At 51.0% G+C, this 23309-nt stretch overlaps 1 protein-coding gene across 1 annotated transcript in view; it reads right to left on the reverse strand.

The window, feature by feature from the left end:
- Window positions 1-7050: 7050 nt before the first annotated feature.
- RRP12 (ribosomal RNA processing 12 homolog) overlaps window positions 7051-23309 on the reverse strand; it is a 28685-nt gene continuing 12426 nt past the window's right edge. Inside the window, exons 14-34 of the mRNA XM_061162294.1 lie at window positions 22765-22907; window positions 22434-22555; window positions 21438-21502; window positions 21187-21349; window positions 20623-20777; window positions 20264-20331; window positions 19614-19707; window positions 18627-18785; window positions 18409-18489; window positions 18104-18209; window positions 17770-17877; window positions 17085-17242; window positions 16011-16102; window positions 15666-15827; window positions 15374-15546; window positions 15010-15138; window positions 10504-10553; window positions 9719-9788; window positions 8247-8314; window positions 7873-7955; window positions 7051-7573 (exon numbers count right to left, since the gene is read on the reverse strand). Coding sequence (XP_061018277.1) covers window positions 7471-7573; window positions 7873-7955; window positions 8247-8314; window positions 9719-9788; window positions 10504-10553; window positions 15010-15138; window positions 15374-15546; window positions 15666-15827; window positions 16011-16102; window positions 17085-17242; window positions 17770-17877; window positions 18104-18209; window positions 18409-18489; window positions 18627-18785; window positions 19614-19707; window positions 20264-20331; window positions 20623-20777; window positions 21187-21349; window positions 21438-21502; window positions 22434-22555; window positions 22765-22907 — 2352 coding nt within the window. The 3' untranslated portion in view covers window positions 7051-7470. The remainder of the gene's footprint in view (window positions 7574-7872; window positions 7956-8246; window positions 8315-9718; window positions 9789-10503; window positions 10554-15009; window positions 15139-15373; window positions 15547-15665; window positions 15828-16010; window positions 16103-17084; window positions 17243-17769; window positions 17878-18103; window positions 18210-18408; window positions 18490-18626; window positions 18786-19613; window positions 19708-20263; window positions 20332-20622; window positions 20778-21186; window positions 21350-21437; window positions 21503-22433; window positions 22556-22764; window positions 22908-23309) is intronic.

Here is a 23309-nt window from a genome sequence, read left to right on the forward strand (position 1 = left end):
AGTAACATATCACTCACATGATTCCCTTTGCCTGTTTCATGCTCACTGAAGCCTCAGATTTTGACTCCTTTTTCAGGGCACAGTATGTCCAGAGCGGTCACCATGACACCAAGTCTCCGGCCCTGTAGTAGTTATCGTTCTCATTATGAGTTAATAAATGGCAATTCCAACTAGGAGTCTTGTGAGTCCGTTTTTACTTCACTGAGCCTATCAACTCCGATTTTACTTCCTTTATTTTTTTGTTTTGATCAACACTGATTTTAAATTTAATTATTTTTATAAATAAACATTCGGATCTTCCCTTGTGGTTCAGTTGGTAGAGAATCCCCCTGCAATACAAGAGACTGCCTGCAATGCAGGAGATGCAGTTTCAATCCCTGGGTCAGGAAGATCCCCTGGAGAAGGAAATGGCAACCCATTTCCAGTATTCTTGCCTGGGAAAGCCCATGGACAGAGGAGCCTGGTGGGCTGCAGTCCATGGGGTCACAAAGAGTCGGACACAACTTAGTGACTAAACCACATTTTTATTTTTGGCTGCACTGGGTCTTTGTTGCTGTGTGTGGGCTTTCTCTAGTTGTGGCGAGCAGGGGGGCGCCTCTTCCTTCTCACTGCAGTGGCTTCTCTTGTTGTAGAGCACAGGCTCTAGGGCTCTCGGGCTTCAGTAGTTGTGACTCCAGGGCTGTAGAGCAGAGGCTCAATAGTCATGGTACATGGACTTAGTTGCTCTGCAGCATGTGGAATCTCCCCAGAGCAAAGATCTAACTAGTGTGCCCTGAATATGCAGGCAGATTCCCAACCACTGGACCACCAGGGAAGTCCCAAGGCTGATTTGAGATTGCAAAGCTGATATCCAGAACTCAACGGGGATGAACATGCAGACTGCGTATGCAGTGGCAAGCCATTATACCCTCACCCACTTTCTTAATCAATATTTACTCATTACTGACAACAGCCATAAATGGGATAAAACCTTCCAGCACTGCTGGACCTGGATGACTCGGCCAGGCTCTAACACCCTGGTGAATATTTCTAATGGCAGCAGTGACACTAAGCATGATTTCAGGAAATGGCAAGCGAGCTCACATTGCTCCAAATCTGGGTAATTTTCTGGAGCACAGTCATCTATCCATTCATAATAATGTCTAGCAAAAAATAGAACAAGGAGCTGTCATCGTGTCATTTTCTAAATATTGCTTCGCACATGATCCAGCATCTAGTGATGGCATTGTGCTGTGTGCTTACTTGCTCAGTCGTGTCCAACTCTTTGTGACCCCCATGGGCTGTAGGCGCTCAGGCTCCTCTGTCCATGGGGTTTCTCTAGGCAAGAATACTGAGTGGTTTGCCATGACCTTCCCCAGGGAGTCTTCCCAACTCGGGGATGGAACTCAGGTCTCCGACATTGCAGTTGGATTCTTTACCAGTTGAGCCACCAGAGAAGCCCAAGAATACTGGAGTGGGTAGCCTATCCCTTCTCCAGGAGAACTTCCCAACCCAGGAATCGAACTGGGGTCTCCTACATTGCAAGCAGACTCTTTACCAGCTGAGCTACCCAGGAAGCCCAGTGAGGGCATCAAGGAACAACATACTTATGGACTCAAAGACCATTTCTAAGTAAACTGAGCTACATCTACCAGGCAGATATTTAAGCTGGGACACTGAAATCATGCTTATGAAATGTTTATACATCAGTAGGGTAAAAATTTTGTGATAGCCAAGTGCAAGCTTAGACTATAAACTTATAATTGAAAACTCTGATTTTTGTCAAAAAAGCCCTGTGTATAGAAACAAATGAAATATACTAGGATTAACAGTGAGAATTTAGTGGAAGGATTCTAGCCCATTTTTCACCTTTCTGTTTTTTCCATACTGTTTCTCATAACTTCTGTGACTCTTTACTTTTTTTTTTTTTGGCCGAGCTGTAAAACTTGTAGGATCTTTGTTCCTCAACTATGAGCCCTCAACAGTGAAAGTGAGGAGTCCTAACTACTGGACTGCCAGGGAATTCCCAAATCTTTGTCATTAATACTTTTAAGTCAAATATAGAATACATTCCAATTTTCTAAGTTACCTTTTGAAGAAACATATGCAACGAAGATGAATGAAAACAGGGACTACTTTAATTTCTTAAGTAATTTTCTCACTTGTAAACAACAGAGAAAACACAGGATCAAGCATGTGGACAGATGTAGGCTTGCAAAAGCGCCAAAGACCTAATAAGATAGCCTATGCCAGGGATGAACTGTGGGGACAGCCACTGCCACACCTGCTGAGGCCATCTTGAGATACATCATCTCCCAAGAAGGGGCAGGGTTGCTTTAACCTGACCCACCTGTGTCCAGAGCGTTGTGTTGATAGGGCATACGAGCAGACTGCCTTTGCAAATCCCCAGAATGATGCCAAATTCACGGCCAGCACAAGTGTTGCTGTTTTGGTGCAGTCAGGGTGGGTATGTTTTGTCTTCCATTTCTGTTTTATTTTTTTATGTTTCATCATACCTTCATTTAAATTGGAGTATAATTGCTTCAAAATGTTGTGATAGTTTCTTCTGTACAACAGAGTGAATGAGCTACATGTATACATGTATCTCCTCAGTCTTGAGCTTCCCTCCCAACCCCCCGATCCCCACCCTACCCCTCCAGATCATCACAGAGCACAGAGTTGAGCTCCCTGTGCTAAACAGAAGCTTCCTGCTAGCTATCTATTTTACTCACGGTAGTGTATATATATCAATGTCACATTCCCAATTTGTCCCACCCTCCCCTTCCCCCACTATGTCCACATGTCTGTTCTCTACATCTGCTTTTTTTTTTTTTTGTACATGAATGTTTGGAGCAGTTTTATTTATAATAGCCAAAAAGTAGGTACAATCCAAATGTTCGTCAATTGATGAATGGACAGATAAAATGCAGTATATCCATATTGTTGTTGTTGTTTAGTCGTCAAGTTGTGTCCAACTCTTTTGTGACCCCAAGGACTAAGCCCACCAGGCTCCTCTGTCCATGAGATTTCCCAAACAAGAATACTGGAGTGGGTTGCCATTTCCTTCTCCATACATCTGCTTTTCTATTCTTGCCCTGCAAATAGGTTCATCTGTACCATTTTCCTAGATTCCATATATAGGCATAAATATATAGTATTTGGGCTTCCCAGGTGGCACTAGTGGTAAAGAATTTGCCTGCCATCACAGGAAACAAAAGAGATGCAGCTTCAATCCCTGGGTCAGGAAGATCCCCTGGATAAGGGCATGGTAACCCACTCTAGTATTCTTGCCTGGAGAATCCCATGGACAGAGGAGCCTGGTGGGCTACAGTCCACAGGATCACAAACAGATGGACATGACTGAATCAACTTAACACGCATACCATATTTATTTTTCTGATTTACTTCACTCTGTATGACAGACTCCAGGTCCATCCACATCACTGCAAATGAGCTAATCTTGTGTAAGGCTGAATAAGATTCCATTGTATTTACATGTATCACAGCTTTATCCATTCATCTGTCAATAGACATGTAGGTAGGTTGCTTCCACATCCTGGCCAGTGCTGCAGTGAACATTGGGGTACATGCGTCTCTTTGAATTATGGTTTTCTCAGAGTATATGCCCAGTAGTGGCATTGCTGGGCCATATGGGAGTTCTATGTTTATTTTTTCAGGAACCTCCATACTGTTCTCCATCGTGGCTGTATCAAATTACATTCCCACCAACAGAGCAAGAGGGTTCCCTTTTCTTCACAGTCTCTCCAGCACTGTTTGTAGATTTTTTTTTAACTTTTTGTGTTGGGGTAGAGCTGATTTGTTTGTAGATTTTTTGGTGATGGCCATTCTGACTGGTATGCAGTGATGCTTCATTGTAGTTTTGATTTGCATTTCTCTAATAATTAATGATGTTGAACATCTTTTCATGTGTTGAGCATCTTTTCATCTGTTATGTCTTCTTTGGATAAATGTCTACTTAGATCTTCCACCCATTTTTTTGATTGGATTGTTTTATATTGAACTGCATGAGCTGCTTGTATAGAGATTAATCCTTTGTCAGTTACTTTGCTTGCAAATATCCTCTCCCATTCCAAGGGCTGTTTTTTTCTTTTTTCATTTATTTTTATTAGTTGGAGGCTAATTACTTTACAATATTGTAGTGGTTTTTGCCATACATTGACATGAATCAGACATGGATTTACATGTGTTCCCCATCCCGATCCCCCCTCCCGCCTCCCTCCCCATCCGATCCCTCTGGGTCTTCCCAGTGCACCAGCCCTGAACGCTTGTCTTATGCATCCAACCTGGGCTGGTGATCTGTTTCACCCTTGACAGTATACTTGTTTCAATGCTATTCTCTCAGAACATCCCACCCTCACCTTCTCCCACAGAGTCCCAAAGTCTGTTCTGTACATCTGTGTCTCTTTTTCTGTTTTGCATATAGGGTTATCGTTACCATCTTTTAAATTCCATATATATGCGTTAGTATACAGTGTTGGTCTTTATCTTTCTGGCTTACTTCACTCTGTATAATGGGCTCCAGTTTCATCCATCTCATTAGAACTGATTCAAATGAATTCTTTTTAATGGCTGAGTAATATTCCATAGTGTATATGTACCACAGCTTTCTTATCCATTCGTCTGCTGATGGCATCTAGGTTGCTTCCATGTCCTGGCTATTATAAACAGTGCTGTGATGAACATTGGGGTACACGTGTCTCTTTCAGATCTGGTTTCCTCGGTGTGTATGCCCAGGAGTGGGATTGCTGGGTCATATGGCAGTTCTATTTCCAGTTTTTTAAGGAATCTCCACACTGTTCTCCATAGTGGCTGTACTAGTTTGCATTCCCACCAACAGTGTAAGAGGGTTCCCTTTTCTCCAGACCCTCTCCAGCATTTATTGCTTGTAGACTTTTGGATAGCAGCCATCCTGACTGGCGTGTAATGGTACCTTGTTATGGTTTTGATTTGCATTTCTCTGATAATGAGTGATGTTGAGCATCTTTTCATGTGTTTGTTAGCCATCTGTATGTCTTCTTTGGAGAAATGTCTGTTTAGTTCTTTGGCCCATTTGTCTTTTCATTTTATGGTTTCCTTTGCTGTGCCAAAGCTTTTAAGTTACTAGGTCTCATTTATTTTTTATTACTCTAGGAGGTGGGTCAAAAAGGGTCTTGCTGTGATTTATGTCGGAGTATTCTGCCTGTTTTCTTCTAAGAGGTTTAGAGCAACTGGCCTTATATTTAGTTCTTTAATCCATTTTATTTTTGTGTATGGTGTTAGGGAATGTTCTAATTTCATTCTCTTACATGTAGCTGTCCAGTTTTTCCAGCACCACTTACTGAAGAGGCTGTCTTTTCTCCCCTGTGCATTCTTGCCTCCCTTGCCAAAGACATGGTGACTGTGGGTGTGTGGGTTTATCTCTGGGCTTTCTATCTTGTTCCATTGGTCTATATTTGTTTTTGTGCCAGTAGCATACTGTCTTAATTACTGTAGCTTTGTAGTATAGTCTGAAGTCAGAGTTGTCTTCCATTTCTGAGGATGGACCCCAGAAAATAAAGCCCAAAGTCTCAGATTCTGACACTGCCAAAAACAGAACAAAATTAACATAGTAAATCTGAATTTGGGGGGGGGGGGGGCCTCCACTGTTCTAGTTGCCCTGAAATCAAATGAACCTTGCACTGATGAATATGCCCAATTCTCCTTCTCCCCACTGTAGACACACAAAAGGGCACTGACTTTCCTAACAGATGTTTCAAGCACCTGAAGTTTCTGGATCAAGATTAATTCTTGCCTCTGCATCAAGCTAACTTGCATTTGAAGCCTATTTCCCAAAGGATATGGAGTTTAACATATCACGAACACATACCTTTCTAGGTCACCTGTTCTTTCCACTTTTGAAAGAAACAAAGCTCCTAGGAAAATACACCATGATAAGCAAGTTGCTTCAAACTTTGAGGACATCAATCCTGGGCAGTTGGGCAATTCTACCCATACTTATTTCATGTGACACTTTCTACTGTATGTGCTTGCATTCCTGAGAATGGAAACAGGAAAGGGCTGGGCCGGCTTAATTTGACCCACCTTGTGTCCAGAAGCATAACAAAGGGTGTCATGGTTAGACCACCTTTTCAAACCTAATAGCCACCTCTTTTGACCTTTCTTCCTTGCTCTCCAATTCCAGACTTTCTGTGAACAAGACATGTCAACAGCGCCACCTCTGGGCAGCATGTGATTCCTCTCAGCTTCCTAGCCCCAAATCAGCAGAAGAAATGCCCTAATTTGGGGGCAATGGATCAAGTTGACATTGAGTTCCCTGAGAGGATGAGAGGAATGGTGCACAGGCTCTCTTGGGAGCCATTTCCAATGTGGAGATTTTGAGATAAGAAAAATTGTCAATCCAATGCCAGGGGACAAGCACAGTTCCTTATACCTTGGGGTGGGAAAGAGCATGTGGTTCTTTGCATCTTGATTCCTACTGGGAAAGCACAAGGAGTATCCTGGGCTGACGGGATAAACGATCTTAGGAGCAATGAGAGCTCTTCACCACTCCCTTCTCTGCTCCAGACCAACAAAAGCTGGACAGTGGGAAACACAGTGCTTTTCATACCATAGCTTGATCCATTTGTCTGGGGATAAAGAATGGGAGGATGAAGAAGGTAGGTGATCAGGCTGTAGATAAGGGCTCAGTAAACACCCTACTGAATCAATGAACAAAGCTGCTGGGAGAAACCTGTACCCTGGGGCAGGCTGGGGCAGCCAGTGCTGCAATTCCCCTTTAGTCTGAGTCCTTGGTGCTCAACCACAGCTCTGCAGACCAAGTTCAGAGCATTCACTGCCACTCTGGATGCTCCAAATGTCACCTTCTAACTGGGACGTTAGTTGGAAGTTGGGAAGACCTCTCAAACAGGTGGGTCAAGATCCAAAGCCTGACCCAGGGCTATCATGCTATGCCCCAGACTGGATACCGGAACTGGTAGGGAAGCAGTCAAGCCACTGGTGCCAATGACTAGGCACTGTTCTTATATCTGAGGGAGGCAGGAGATGAAACACGGCATTTCTAGGGACAACACATGGTGTTGCATCTTTATTCTATGTCTGGTCACAGCAAATCTCACACACTCAGAACTGCAGCCAGGCTGAGTGCCACGGGGCTACAGGCAGGTGGAGGAAAGGAAGACCGTCTATCTACTCTGTTGTTTGCAAACACTCTGGATGGAAAGCACAGATGCCCCACTAGGCACTCGGAGGTGACGAAGCCACATTCCCATCTCCAGATCCCAGAGGCATCTCAGAAGGGAAATAGATTCTCACTTGGAGCTTCCAAAATCCAGGGCACCTCTGGAACCCTGAGCCTGGTTCCAACAAGTCACTCTGAGTCCAGGCTCCACTGCTGACGGGAGCATCTGGAGCTGGTGTCAAGGCAGCCTGGGGGCTGAAAAGGGCCTCAGGTTGGACCACAGAGCAGCCCGGGGAGGAAAGGGGCCCTGGGGCTTAGGGCCGTCGATCCTTCCTGCGGAGCTTGTGTCCCACCTGGGAGCCCCGCTGAGCAGCTCTCACCAGGCCCTTGAACTGCCCCTGTAGCTTCATCTTCTTCCTGCAAGAACAAGGAATAGGAGGGTCACGTCTCCCTGAGACCAGGCAGTCCCCCTTCCCTTAATGTCAGAAGATAGCCCCCGACCCCGACACAAGTTTGAACAAGGAGAAGGGGCGCTGCCAGGAGGTGGGCAGCATGTGATCAGCACAGAGCATGCCCTTTGTGTTTAATAGAGCAGTTCAAGTCAATAATACTTGAAGGTGCACGTGAACAAGTAAAAACAGAAAACTGGAAGAGACTTGAGCAGTCGAGTGGACAGTGTAATGAGCGCATGCCAGCCCAGCCTGCACACACCGTACCTGCGGTTGAGCTTGGTTCTGTTGAGGGGGATGTAGGCGTAGGGGTCGAGCCGACCCTTCTTCTTCACGTCACCCTTTGCTTTCTGCTCACCCAGAGAAATAGAGTCAGTCGGGAGTGTGGGTTTTCCTTTCCACCCTTGCCCCTGTTGTGACAGGCCGTGTCCTCCCTTCCCATCATTCTCTGCCTCAGGTGGCACCCAAGAGCTCCTGCACCCCGAGATGGCCACCCAACAGAGGCCTGGACCACAAGACGTCTGTGTGCCCCTAGTTGTGGCCTGATGCTGGCTCCACAAAAGGTGCCTCTTGGGGTGGTGATGGGCATTCGGCCCCAGAGCCCCTACCAGGGGAGCCCTCCCCCTGCCCCCAGCTCTTACCTTTGCCTTGTACTCAGCCCCGGGGATAGTCTTCTTGGCCACTGGGCGATGGATGCCAGAGCCTCCCGCTAAAGGGGGAACACAGAGGCCATGAGTCAGGCGAGGCCAGGGCACCTCCTCCTGGGAGAAGGCGACAGGCACCTTCTCAGAACGCTGCTGGGGAGATAAGTCACAGCCAGGACCAGACGGCTGTCCCCTAGCAACAAAGGACGAAGACCCTCCTAGAGAAAGGACTGGCCAGTGACTTGACAATCAGACCACTGGGCTCCTCAGGCTGATTCGAATCCACATAAACCTACCAGTGACCTCTGGGAAATATATATATTCTCGACTAACATAAAATAGCACACACTCTCCAAACTGGACCTTCTCCATTTGTTCTACAAGAAAGATCACAGGCTTTGAAATCAGGCAGACTGGGCTTCAACTCCAGGCAAGACTCTTAACTTCCTGGAGCCTCTTAGGCTTATTTGTCAAATGAGGCACTAAGGCTGGATCTCAATTCAGCTTCACAGCAACACCGTGAGATAGAAAGGCAGCTCTCATCCCATCGTACAGACATGAAAACTGAGGCTTCAAGACTGAAGTGCTTCCAAAGTCGATGTCATTTCCAGTCTGGACTTCCACACAGTCATGGATGGAATCCCACAGTGCTGACTGAGGACAGCTCTCTGAGATGCCCAGATGATCCTCCTTTACAGGTAAGAAGTCAGAAGCTCAGAGAGGCAGCGTGACCAGGCCAAGGTCACACAGCTGAGAGCAGCTGGGCAAGCAGTCCTGAACCCAGGCTCCTGCTGCATTGTATGCTACTACCACTTCTTCACCACACCTTCTTAGAGCAGAGGAGGTGAGCTGGGATGTGGCCTGTGAGGCCAAGAAGTGGAAGGAGCCATGGCATTCTTCTACTGGTTGATGGCATGGGGCTGTGAGCAAACACTTGCTACTGGGATCGGGGACTTCCTACACAAGGCCCTAGAACTCCAGATGCAGAGCAAGGGCCTGGGAGCAGGGACCCTGCAGGGGCTGCCTGGGAGGATGGAGGCAGAGGTGAGACCTCCCCTGGCTTTGGGCAGCCACCTTGGTACCTCTAGCAGCTACTCCAGGAGCTCAGGAACAACTGCACAGGGGGACTCCCTGGGCAGGCCTCTCAACTGCCACCCCCAGCACAGGACTAATCTGGCCTGACCCAAGGCCGCATAAGAGACACCCCCCAGAAGGGTGGGCTGCAAGTCTCAGAAAATCTTGGGTGGGTGGGCTTAGAGGCTTCCCAGAGGGGCTGGGAGATTTGTACACAGATCTAACCCCCAGGTCCCCTGGTCCTCAGCCCAGTCCTAGGTGACGTATCAGGCAAACTTTGCTGGTGTCACCTGAGTGCAACCAGGCCTTGCAATTTCTTGGCTCTCCCTGCAACACACTCAGCCTAGTGCAGATGACAGCGTACCTGCTCAAACAGAGAAGACAGGAAGCCTCACCTTGGTACTGAGGGGGCATCTCCAGCTCTTCGTCGTCAGCCTCTTTCTGCTTAAGCTTCTGGTGCTTTTTCTATAAAGAAGCAACAAGCAAAGTTCATGAACAAGGGGACATGATCATACTCGCTAAGGGCAGCAGTAAAAGCAGTCGTCGCCTGTATTAGCAGAAAAGGTTCCTTTCCAAGCACTTGATCCCCCACTTACAGATGATGACACTGAAGCTCAGAGAGGGCAAGTAACCAGGCAAGGTCACACAGCTAGGCAGCGCAGATGTGGGCTTACCCTTTTAACAACCCCTGTGACCTTGGGCAGGCTGCTTACCTACCGTAGCCCCCTCTGGAAACAGGAATGATAGAGTCCCCACCTCCTGAGAGGATCAGTGAGGCAACACATGGGGCCCTTGGCACTCCCCAGCGGGAGGTACCCGACCCCACGTGGAGCCGGCCCGTGGCAGCACGAAGGCCGGCTACTGCCCCTGCTGCCTGCACAGCATATGCCCTCGGGGGAGAGACAAGGGACCGTCTCTCTCCCTTCCTGGTGACAGCACAGCCAACACCGAAGGAAGCACCGGGTGCTTCGGGGGACCCAAGCCCCCACCATGCCCTGCAAAGGGGTTGGCCGTGACATCGCAAGCTCCAGACTGCCTGCTATGCGCACTCCCAAGGCTCCACTGAGAAGTCAGGAAGCAGGGCAGGTGACTCTGTGGAGCAGGGAGATGGCGAGAAGCTAGAGGCCCAAGGCTTAGGTCTGAGGGCCCCGGCCCTCTAGCAGCAGGAATTACTACTCACACTCTTGACGCCTACGTCTTCCATCAGGTCAGCCATCTCCTCATCCTCCCCTGGAGCCAAAAAGAGAGAGGTCTGTGATCACGCAGGGACCTCCCCACTCCTTCTTCCCGAAGCCCACAAATTTCAACCTGCCTCCTCCCGGCTCGTCAGGCTGTGGGGGCTGCCAACTGCAGCCCCAGGAGACTGGTCCTGTGGAGGACGAGATCCTGACTCCTGCCCCATCCTCCTCCCCATCCTGGGCCCCCTGGACAAAAGTCCCTCCAGGAAGTGGTGACCCGACTTCTAAAGTAAATACAGCTTTTTCTTTGGATACTCTAATAAAGTGCCAGGTTTCCCGGGGAGCCAGGCACTCCTGCATACACTCCACTTCTCTAGGAAGACTGCCAGTTCCCCTACTTGAGAATCTTTCCCCTCCTCATGTGTGCGGACATAAAGAAGCGTGAACCAACAAAAAGCACAGTCAACAAAAATAAAGATAAATAAATTAAACTCCATTAAAAATGTTAAACTTGTGTGTGTCAAAGATGAAGGTCCCAGGATGAAAAGGCAGCCTGGAGGATACGAAAGTATTTACAAATCATACATCTGATAAACGGTTACTCTCCAAGATAATAAGAGATTGTGAAAGGAAGAGAAGCGAAAAGCAAAGGAGAAAAGGAAAGATATATCCATTTGAATGCAGAGTTCCAAAGAACAGCAAAGAGAGATAAGAAAGCCTTCCTCAGCGATCAATGCAAAGAAATAGAGGAGAACAATAGAATAGGAAAGACTAGAGATCTCTTCAAGAAAATTAGAGATACCAAGGGAACATTTCATATAAAGATGGGCTCAATAAAGGACAGAAACAGTATGGACCTAACAGAAGTAGAAGATATTAAGCAGAGGTGGCAAAAAAAAAAAAAGAAGAGGTGGCAAGAATACACAGAAGAACTATATAAAAAAGATCTTCACAACCCAGATAATCATGATGGTGTGATCACTCACCTAGGGCCAGACATCCTGGAATGTGAAGTCAAGTGGGCCTTAGGAAGTTATCACTATGAACAAAGCTAGTGGAAGTGATGGAATTCCAGTTGAACTATTTCAAATCCTAAATGATGATGCTGTGCAAGTGCTGCACTCAATATGTCAGCAAATTTAGAAAACTCAGCAGAAAAGGTCAGTTTTCATTCCAATCCCAAAGAAAGGCAATGCCAAAGAATGCTCAAACTACTGCACAATTGCACTCATCCCACACGCTAGTAAAGTAATGCTCAAAATTCTCCAAGCCAGGCTTCAACAATACGTGAACCGTGAACTTCCAGATGGTCAAGCTGGTTTTAGAAAAGGCAGAGGAACCAGAGATCAAATTGCCAACATCCGCTGGATGATCAAAAAAGCAAGAGAGTTCCAGAAAACATCTATTTCTGCTTTATTGACTATGCCAAAGCCTTTGACTGAAGCAACAGTTAGAACTGGACATGGAACAACAGACTGGTTCCAAATAGGGAAAGGAGTATGTCAAGGCTGTATATTGTCAACCTGCTTATTTAACTTATATGCAGAGTACATCATGAGAAATGCTGGGCTGGAAGAAGCACAAGCTGGAATCAAGACTGCTGGGAGAAATATCAATAACCTCAGATATGCAGATGATACCACCATTATGGCAGAAAGTGAAGAAGAACTAAAGAGCCTCTTGATGAAAGGGAAAGAGGAGAGTGAAAAAGTTGGCTTAAAGCTCAACATTCAGAAAACGAAGATCATGCCATCCAGTCCCATCACTTCATGGCAAATAGATGGGGAAACAGTGGAAACAGTGGCTGACTTTTTTGGGTTCCAAAATCTCTGCAGATGGTGATTGCAGCCATGAAATTAAAAGATGCTTACTCCTTGGAAGGAAAGTTATGACCAACCTAGACAGCATATTAAAAAGCAGAGACATTACTTTGTCAATAAAGGTCCGTCTAGTCAAGGCTATGGTTTTTCCAGTAGTCGTGTATGGATGTGAGAGTTGGACTATAAAGAAAGCTGAGCACAGAAGAACTGATGCTTTTGAATGTGGTGTTGGAGAAGACTCTTGAGAGTCCATTGGACTGCAAGGAGATCCAGCCAGTCCATCCTAAAGGAAATCAGTCCTGAATATTCATTGGGAGGACTGATGTTGAAGCTGAAACTCCAATATTTTGGCCACCTGATTCAAAGAGCTGACTCATTTGAAAAGACCCTGATGTTGGGCAAGATTGAAGGCAGGAGGATAAGGGGATGACAGAGGATGAGATGGTTGGATGGCATCACCGACTCAATGGACATGAGTTTGGGTAAACTCCGGGAGTTAGTGATGTACAGGGAGACCTGGCGTGCTGCGGTCCGTGGGGTCGCAAAGAGTCGGACACGACTGAGAGACTGAACTGAACTCCACGATAGAGAAAGAACTTCTATAGCTAAACAGGAAACAAACAACCCAATTCAAAAATGCACAAAGGACTCGAGTAGACATTTCTCCGAAAAGACAAATGGACAACAAACATGAAAAGATGCTAAACATCACTAATCATTAAGGAAATACAAATCAAAACTACCATGAGATACCACTTCAAACACTCTAAGATGTATACTATCAACAAAATACAAAACAGCAAGTGTTGGTGAGGATGTAAAGAAATTAAAACGCTTGTGCACTGTTAGCAGGAATGTAAAACGGTACAGTTGTTGAAGAAAACAGTATGGCAGTTCCTCAAAAAATTAAAGACAGAACTACCACATGATCCACTTCTGGGCATATACCCAAGAGAATTGAAAGCAGGATCCTGAAGGAATATTTGTACATTTATGATCACAGCAGCACTATTTACAATAGTCCGAAAGTGGAAGCAATGCTTACGTCCACTATTGGATGATGAACAAACAAAATGCGGTCTAGATGTACAAGAGAACAAGGTCAGCCTTCAAAAAAGAAGGAAATTCTGACTCGAGCTATGACATGGACGAACCTTGAGGACATTATGCTAAGTGAAATAAGCCAGTCACAAAAGCACAAACATTGAATGATTCCACTTATATGAGGTACCTCAACTCATATTCAAATTCACATTAATACAGACAAAAACCAGAACGGTGGCTGTCAGGGGCTGGGGGAGGGGGAAGCGGGGAGTTGCCATTTCATGTGAACAAGAGTTTCAGTTTTGCAAGATGAAGAGTTCTGGAGATGGGCTGTACAACAGTGTGAGTGAACGGTACACTTAAAAATTAGTTAGGGAATTCCCTGGTGGTCCAGTGGTTAGAACTCTATGCTTCCACCACAAGGGGCATGGGTTCCATCTCTGGTTGGGGAACTCAGATCCTGCATGCCACGTGGTGCAGCAGGAAGGAAAAAAAAAAAAAAAGAAAAACACAAGAGAGAGAACTTTGAAATTGATCGGCTGGAAGGAAGACAAAGTGAACTGAACCCAATGTCACAGAAAGCGTGTGACCAAGTACGGAACCTGGGTGGTCCCTGGGCTTGTGGGGAGTTCTGAGGGAACACAGCTAAGGCCAAGGGACAGTGGGGAGGCCACGTTAAGGACTTGCACTGGATCTTAGAGTGGAGAGGGTCCAGGAAGATGGAGGGGGGGCCAGCGTGGGGCACATTCAGTGTCAGGAATCCATGCAAGAAGGGAGCAAGGAGATGGGATATACTGAGATGAGAAGGGGGCAGTGAGAGGCCAGATCAGGAGAGAATTAGTGTCGCCACATCCACCTCCAGCATGTCTACCATTTCATCTTTACAACCACCCTCTGAGGTCAGTGCTGGTGTTACACCCACTGTGGGGTGGGGAAACTGAGGCACAGGGAGGTTAAGGGACTGTCCACTGTCACATAGCTGGTCAGTCTAGCGGCACGGGCAGCGGTGACAGCGCTAGTTGAGAGGCTGCAGTGTGCCGGCGGTGAGAACCAAAATAAAGAGGAAGACGTAAATTTTAGAAGACCTAGGCTTTTGTGATCTTACATGATATGGAGAGAGAAATGTGCAGAGAGGGAACAGGAAAGACCAAACAGGACTTGGAGGTGTTACACCTGAGCAGCCCTGGACAACAGGAGACAGTGACTCGGGAAGTTGGGAGGGGCTGGCTCTTTTCAAGCTCTAAATGAGCTTCCAGACCTCAGCCAAGTTTACACTTGGAATTTAAAAAAAAATTTTTTTTTTAAAGGAGGAGGATAAGCAAATAGAACAAAACAGAAGAGAGATCAAGAGAGTGTACGACACAGGCTAAGAGGAAGTACTGCCTTTTGAAAGTTTTGTTTGAATTATGGAAGTATTGAATAAGTAGCTGAGTTACAACATAAAAAGATTTCTTAATGTGGTCAGCAAAGTTTGAGAAACTCAAAAAACTTGAGAAACAAAAAAAAGTTGCCTGAGATACAAGCTCCTTATATCTGTTTTCACCTATGCTTCCCCAAAGATGGTCACTGACTGAATGACCAGATGAGTGAATGGATGAATAAGCAAATGCATGCAGCCTTGGCCCCTCCCTCGGGGGCACCCACCTTTGGCGCCTTCCTCTTCCTCCATCTTGGCGTTGGCATCCTCCTCCTCTCGGATGATCAACCGGCCATCGGCGCTCACCTTGAAGCCGTGGTCCTTCTTCTTGCCCCGGCCCGGCCCAGGCTGCGTGGCTGGTGGGGCAGAGTCAGGCGGTGAAGAGGTGGCAGGCCAGTCCTAACTTGCTCACACCCTCATCATAACCCTCAAGGCCCAGGTCTGTGCCTTGGGTGGGAACCCGCAGCACAACCGTGTGTGTATGTGAGAGGTGAGGGTGCCCGCTGGCCTCCCTAGAGGCCATTCTACTTCCGAACTTAGCCCGAGGCAAGCCTGTCCTCTGCGCCCATGGGCCAGCCACTTCTTGCTCACCCAGGACTCGCTGGGCCACCTTGGGGTCCAGGAAGTTGAGGGGCTCGTCCCCGCCTCCCTCCTTCAGCCACGCCCGGCTCCTCTGGCGGGCCAGTCTCCGCTGCTCCTTGCCCCGACTCCGCTCCTCCTCCTCATCTTCCTCATCCTCGGAGTCGGCCAAAATCTCCTCGATGCTAAGGACAGAGAAGCCCCAAGTCAGGGAGCTCCAGGAGAGGCAGGGTGGCTGGGCACGGCCTGGGCAGGCTTCAGGCGGGGGGAGACCAGGTCCCCAGGACCTGGCCACAGGGCTCACCTGTCGCCTTTGCCCTGGACGGGTTCCTCCTCCTCCTCTTCTTCCTCTTCCACGGCGGCCTGGTTGAGGGCCCGGTGTTTCTTGGCCCGGGACTCTGCTTTCCGGATGTTTACCAGGACTTTGTGGTACTCCTCCGGCAGCAGTTTCTTCACCAGCTCGAACCTGGGGGGTGAGGGGGACACACAGGTGAGCAGTGAGGTGCTGCGGACAGACAGTGTGGTCCAGAGTGAGGGGTCCAGCCGGAGCCCTTCCAGTGCCCCGGCCCAGTGCCTTCTTGGCAGCGGTCCTGGTGGGACTGGAAGTCCCTCCACTTCTCCCCCGCTCCCTCCCAGTCAGGGCACAGACCCAAACTTGCGGATGAACTTGGTGAATAGGTTCCGAAGCTTCATGCGGAAGTGCCGCCGCATGTCGTCCGAGAGCTTTCCGATGGCGCCCATCTGCGGGGCAGAGCGCAGGCTTGAGGGGAGGAGGCACCCTGCCCCGTTTGTCCCCCACCCCACGGGCTTCCCCTGGTTCCACGCTTCCTGTCTGCTTCTCTGTATTAATCTCTGGCTGGACCTCTCTCCAGCCTTCATGAGGTCTGGACTGAGAACCGTGTGGCCAGCAGGTGTCATCTGCGGTGTCCCTCCATGGGGCTCCTCTCAAGGCTTGTACTGACCCCTGTCACTCACAGATAAGTCACCACCTAGACCGTTCCGCCAATCCATGGCCCCAGTTAGGTGGCAGGCTTTAGAGGGAGGGGGTAGGCTGTCCTGCCTCTCATCTGCCCCTTCTTGCCTTGACCCAACCCAAGGCCAGATGCAAAGGCAATTGAGAGTCCTGATGTGACTCAACCCAGCTGCAAGTGGGAAAGTGAGGTGGCAGGCGCAGGGGACAGTGGGCTCAGAAGACAGTCCCAGCTTGCTGCACCCTTTGTGCCCAACAGGAGGGGGCCAGGGACCCAGCACCAGAGGGTTCTTCAGGGACCCGATACCAGCAGGGGCATCCAAAGGAGTCTTCTCAAACCCAGAAGATCACAATGAAGAGGGAAAATGCAAAGGGAGCTTTGGGGGCTGCCCAAGGAAAGCCCAGACTGCAGCTCTGTTCCCAGGACGACTCTCACCTGCGCTGTGGACAGGGGAAATCTGGCCTTGGTTGGCCATCTAAGACAAGGGGTGGCCCTACCCACTGGCCCTGCCCTGCCCTGCAGAGCCCCTGCTGCTATGGAAGGGCCGTGGGGGGATGACAAGATGCGGCCTGGGCGCTGTGCCCCTTTACCTCCACCACCAGCCCCTCCAGGGCTCCTGCACGACCTTCTGCTGCACAAGACAGCATGTGGCTAAAAACGTGTCTGAAGCTGCCTGTCCTCAAGGCCCCACTGGGTCTCTGCCGGCAGCCCTCGGGCCATGTTGCCACCGCCGAGGGGAAGGGGACGCTCACCACCAGCTGCACGTGCTTGGCCAGGCGCACCACGTCCATGACGACCACTGCCACCTTGATGAAGCCCAGCGCCGACTTCACCACGTCACGGGTACGCGAGGCCAGGAGCAGACACACGTTCTCCAGCAGCTGCTCCACTGTGCTGGTGCCCATTAGACCTGTGGTGGCCAGAGGGCCACTGTCAGGGACACCGGGAAGCCCACCCAGACCCCAGGCCCCAGCGGGGCCAGAAGAGTGGGAGTTGACCCCTGAGGGGCTTCAGTGTGCCCGGCAAAGGACTAGACCCTTTCCATGAATATCTCCTCTAGTCCCTCAGCCACCCTATGAACAGGTGCTATGCTTTTCCCCTGTTTTAGAGATGAGAGAGTAAGGTTCCAGGAGAATTCTGAGTTTGTTCAGGGTTTCACAAGGCTGATAAGAAGCAGAACCTTAACTAAGATCTGGGCAAGGGATCTAACCGCCCCCCACCCCTACCCTCCGGGACTCTGACAATAGAATACTGGCAGCTGTGGAAGGAGGAAGGCCGAGCTGGGCAGCAGAGAAGGTGGGAGGCAGCTGGGCTCAGGTCCAGCTCTTCATCCTCCCTCCCAGGACCACTCTCCATTCTGGCAGCCACCCTGTCCTAACTTCCTGGGCATTGTCCTACCCCGAGGGCTTCCCAGGCCTTCAAGGAAATAGCCTTTACCTTTAAACTCGAAGAGGAGGTGGGTCAGGGCCAGGATGCTGCAGCTGACCATGGTCACTGCGCCCACGAGGCCGGGGTAAATGAGGACAAGGTAGCGCTGCAGGGCCTCTGGGGGGCAGAGAGCAGGAGGAGTTGCCGGGGCAGAGCCCCCTATGTGCGCTGCATCGTGGGCCCACCAGGAAGGAGGAATTCCAGCCAGAGAGGAGCAGCCTGCCCGGGGCCAGGGCCAGACAGCTCACACTACTTCATCTCTCTGACTAGTGGCTGAGGGGTGCCTCCTCCCCCAGGCTGGGAGCAGAGCATCCATCCCAGCCCCAGGTCACCCAGGCCTCACCTTCCTGGTTTGGGCCAAACCGAAGGAAAGCGTGGCCCATCTCCACCAGCAGCGCGAAAGCATTCTTCCGAGCTCCCACCGAGACCTCCTTGGTACAGAGGATCACCTGCCAGGACAGCCCCATTAGCATGGGCTCCCCAAGCTGGCCACCCCTGGGCTGGCAGCCTGAGGCAGAGGGACCAGGTAAGGGCGCTCATGCTCCCCGGCCACTCCCACTCCCAAATCTGCCCTCCCGGATCCCAGCAGACCTTCAGGAGCCACATTCACACATGCACTCCATCTCTCCCACCCCCCACACCCCTCACCTCCGGGACAAGGGCACTGATGAATTCCTCATGCTCAGCCGAAAGCTTCTTCACAATATGTATGAGGCACTTCAAACGGGGCTGCGGGACAGGGCGATAACAGTCAGGACGCTCAATGCCACCTTCGCCCCGGAAGCCCCCTAAAGTGTCTCCAGGCAGGTCCTCCCCCAGTGTTGCCCGTCCACCCTCGGGTGGAGTGGGGCCCCTGGAGTCCTCACCCTCTTGGCGGGCGAGGAGGTGCTCCGCAGTGAGTCCAGCAGGGTCTTCTTCAGGTCATCCAGGTGGCTCTGCACGAAGCGGGCCCCAGGGCCGTGGGGGCTGGCGCACACCTCCTCCAGCACACGGTAGGCCTTCTTCTGTACCCCATGGGCCTTGCTCTGGGAAGGTGTGTGATGGACAGGGTGAGAAAGGAGGCTGGGGCGGCCTCCCATCCATCCACACGCCTCAACCGTCACTCAGGCCAGTAACACCCATAGAGCAGCCACATGAGCTGCAACCGGCCCTGGAGGGGACCCAGCGAAGCCCGCCCTCTGGAGCTTGTGACACCCCACTAGAGGGGAGGGAGACCAGAGACGGTAAGAAGTTGACTCTGGGCCAGGCAGGGGATGCCAGGGGGAGTGAAGCCCCCCTCCCTCCCTTCTGTTCTTCCAGGGACACCTCTCTGGAGGTGGGCTGACCCTGCCCTAGACTTGTGTGTCCGCCTGCATGTTCCACCAGGGCACTGCTCACACCGCTGGGTAACTGCTTATTACACGTTGCAGTGGTGACAGTTTTCAGGAGGTCATGCTGGCCTGACTCTTGCCTGGCGGTTAGCCGCAGCAGGCAGGGGACGGGCTAAGGCCCACAAGGGCTGCTGTGTCTGGAACTCTTAAAGCCACCTAATGAGGCCTGAGTGGCAGCAGGGGGATGAGGTTGGGTGGAGTGAAGGGTAGGCCAGGCAGGGATGGGCCCAGTGAGTGAGTTAGGTCTCAGCTCTGCAAGGGGCATCTTTGAGCAGCTGAGGCCTCAACATGGCATCCACATGACAAGAATCTAGGACTAGATAGGTACAGAGGGCAGCCATGCCACAAGAAACTAGATGAAGACCCAGTCTTGGGTGGCAGCAAGGCGCAGAGATAGAGACATCCCCCTACACACACACACCACAAGGAGCCCCCATTTGCCCCAGGTGCGGTCGTGCGGGGCTCCTGGCCTCCACGGCTCACCTCTAGGTAGGGCCGGATGGTGGAGTAGAGCTTGCTAATGGCAGCTTCATCAGCATGGGGCGCCAAGGCCACAACCAGGTCCAGGACAGACAACCTGCTCGGCGACAGGAGACCAAGGAGGGGCTTAGCGGAGGCTGGGGAAGGGCGTGGGTGTGGACTATCTGTGTCCTCGTGTCTACTGGGGACGGAGGAGGTGGGCAAGGTCAGGGGGAGGAGGACAAGAGGCCTCGAAGGAGCCCATGAAAAATCACTGCCTGTACCTAATTCAGCACTCATAAGATATCAGCTTCTGTTCCTGACACTTGACATGTGTCAACACCTTCGATCCTCATAGCAACTCTATTGCAGGTACTATCATTATGCCCATTTTACAGATGAGGGCTCAGAGTAGATAACTAACTTGTCCAAGGTCACAGCTCATAAGTGGCAGAGCTGGGATTTGAACCTGCGCAGCACGTCTCCATGGTCCTGGCCCATCCCTAGCAGACTACAATGCCGCTCTGGGAAGGAGGAGCCGGTAAGGCCTCATGGAGGAGCTGGGTCATTCAATACCTCAAGACGTTCCTAAATAATTCTAGAGAGAAACACAGGGCTTCTGCTAGCATGCCCTCTAGCTCCCTGGGTTGCCCCAGTTCAAGTGGAGTACTCACCTGGTGAAGTCAGAGCTAGAGGGGTCCAGCACCTTCTCACTGGCTTTTTCCAGGAAACTGTTCACCAGCTGGCAGCCCAAAGGGGTACGGAGATGGTTGTTCAGGAGAAAATACAAACACACACACACAAAAGAGAAAATTCAAAGCGCAGCAGGTCACAGAACTATCCCCTCGTCTCTGTCCCCTCCTCTCCTCCCTATTTGGGCCCCAAGCCCAGTGCACTGCTGCCATGTGGTCCCCTGTTCTTCTGGGGGCAGAGGTCCAAGTGAGTCATGGTGGGTGGAGTCTCAACCTTTCCAACACCCCCAACCACCCCTCACCTACCAGAGACCGTTCCTCCCGCTCCTCCACCAGCTCACCTGAGGCTCAGTAATGGTGAGGTAAGTTTTGATGGTTTCCAGCACGGCCCGCCGAGGAGCTGGGGTATCTCCGGCTGCAACAGGCTGCCCGTACAGGTTGAATAGGATGGGCAGAAAGTTCTTGGCAAAGCGGCTCACTTCGGCACGATCGGCCTCTGGCAGAAAGACCAAAGTTTGCACAAAAGGGGCAGAACATGATCCCACCTCCATGGCCACTGGGGCTACAGCCCAGAGGCCTTCTTTTGGGGGACCTGTGATGGGACCAGAGGTCTGGGGTTCTCTGGGACAGGAGAGGCTAAGGCCTGAGCACAGAGAATGGGGCCACCCCAGTCTATGGGGCCAGCGAAGGACCAGCCCCACATAAAGGCTGAACAACTGCCAGCACGTTGAGAGTAAAGGGAGAAAGGGGGCAGTTTTCAGCGTCCCATCAACTCCTCGGGTCCCCAGCAGACACTCAGATCTTTGCAGAGGATGAGTGATAGCTCAGGCAACGAGCAGGCCAGACAGGGTCAGGGAACTCACGCCTCAGCAGCCATCCTCCACCAGGCCTGACCCCACACGTACCTGCCTCACAGCCCTTGGTGATGAGGGTGCGCAGGGCCTGGCACACAGTGACCCTCAGGTCTGGGCGCTCGCTGATGGCCGTGCCCAGAGTCCGTGCCAGCCCTTTGAAGGCAGCAGCCACATCCGTGGGCCTCGTGCAGAACCCAGGCAGGAGGGTCCAGATCTGGAGAGGGAGGGGATGACCGAGGAAGGTGACGCCCGGCAACCCTGTGCCCACCTGTCCTCCCCACATCCCCCAGCGGACCCCTTACCTGCCACTGTAGCGTGTCATAGATCTTGGACTCCACTGTGCTGCCTGCCTGAGCCAGGTCCATTGCTAGAGTGACACAGGACACAGTCTGACCCTGGGCACACTCCTGGCCAATAGGCCTCATCTTTACCCACACCAAAAGCCCACTGATGCAGAAGGAATTTGGGTGATTCCTCCGCTCCACAGATGAAACACTTATTAAACAAATACCTGTTTGTTTGGAAAAACTAAAAAGACCTGTGTAAAATAGAAAGTGATGTCTGCCCACAGTCTTTCCCCGCCAATCTTCCTCCTCGCTTCTGTTTTTGTCACATTTCTCCAAACACATGCACACTTTTAAAAACATAAAAGTGTGCTGTACTATACATACTGTTCTGAAACCTTGTTTTACTGGACAATTAAGTTGGCAACATTTGTTGAATAACTTCTACAAGGCAGGCTGAGTACTATGCACTTTCGTGATTATTCATTTAATCCTCACACCATCACAATTACTGACCTCATTTCACAGATGAGGTGCAGACCCAAGGTGGGGGGGATAAACCTGCCTGACGTCACCAAACTGTAGAGTGGCCGAGCTGAGATCTGAATATAATCTGTTTAGCTCACCATGGGCTACACAAGTCCATCCCCACATCAGGTCTGTCTTTCTTTATAGTGAGCACTGTGTGTCCCATGGGGGGCTTTACCATGACTGCCTTCACTGGAGCCCCCCTGAGGGATGTGGGGCTGTCAGGACGTGTACTGGGAACAGCTCTGCATGTGTACATCGGTGTGTACCTGTCTCCCGTGGTGGGAGATGAGGCCCCTGTCTGCCTGTCTCAGGGCAGGGTCCTGTAATGGGGACCTGGCCATGCCTCAGGCCCCACTGATGACGGCGCTCTAGCACTGGCCAAGCACCCACTTGGCCCGGGGAGGCTGCCGCCCATCCGAAGGCTGAGGTGCTGGAGCAGGAGCCCTTCCCAACCCCTCCAGGACTGCAGTGGGCCCACGGTACCTTTCCTCTTCAGGGTGGTGGCCAGAGGCAGGAAGTAAGCGGTAAAGAAACCAAGTCGTGTTTCCCGGACGTGGTCTCGGATGACGGGCAGCAGCCAGCTCCGGGGGAAATCCAGAGTCTCTCTGGGAAGTGGGAGGGAACGCCCAGTGAGAGAGAGGTGACGGCCTGGAGCCATCCTCCGCGGAAGCACGGAGCAGCACAGGCCCTGTTCCGCCCTCTCCTGCTGACCAGCGCACACAGAGCTGCCACCCAGGGCGTGAACACCCTCCCAGGAGACCAGCTGCGTGGCTCTCCTGGGGCTGGGATGGAGGCCAGGCAGGGCCGCACTTACTCCGAGCCATCGATTTCCAAAGGCACAGCCTCTAAAACCACCTCGGGGCCCATGCTGGCCACCGCAGCCCCCACCGCGCGGTCCAGAGCTGCCGTGTGGGGGAAGTGGGGGGAGAGGCGCAGGTCACACAGCGACTGCAGGCACTAGAGCACGGAGACAAGGACCAGGCGTGAGACGGGCGTGCAGGGCAGGCACCACGGCTGAGTCTGGGCCAGAGGCTCCAAGAGGATGAGGTCAGGAGCACGGGGCCCAGGTTATGCTCCCTTGGAAGTCAAGGACCAACAAACAAAGTTAACCTGTCCTTGACCCCTCCTCAATGCCTCAGGATTTTGTATTTGTTAGTAACATGTAAAAATTGGGAGATTTTTACATACAAATGTAGAGCTCCAGTTTATCTAGAAAAATGGGGAAGTCTGGATAGTGCAGACCCACACGTACTATTAGTAAATTAATGGGTGCTGTGGAGTGGCTGCCCCCCGAGACAGAGCTGCACCCTCTGGCTCTCCATAGTCCCCCAAAGCCCTGCTGCGAGCCTCACTCCTTGG

The sequence above is a fragment of the Dama dama genome, chromosome 15 (assembly GCF_033118175.1).
Source record: "Dama dama isolate Ldn47 chromosome 15, ASM3311817v1, whole genome shotgun sequence".
Taxonomy (NCBI): domain Eukaryota; kingdom Metazoa; phylum Chordata; class Mammalia; order Artiodactyla; family Cervidae; genus Dama; species Dama dama.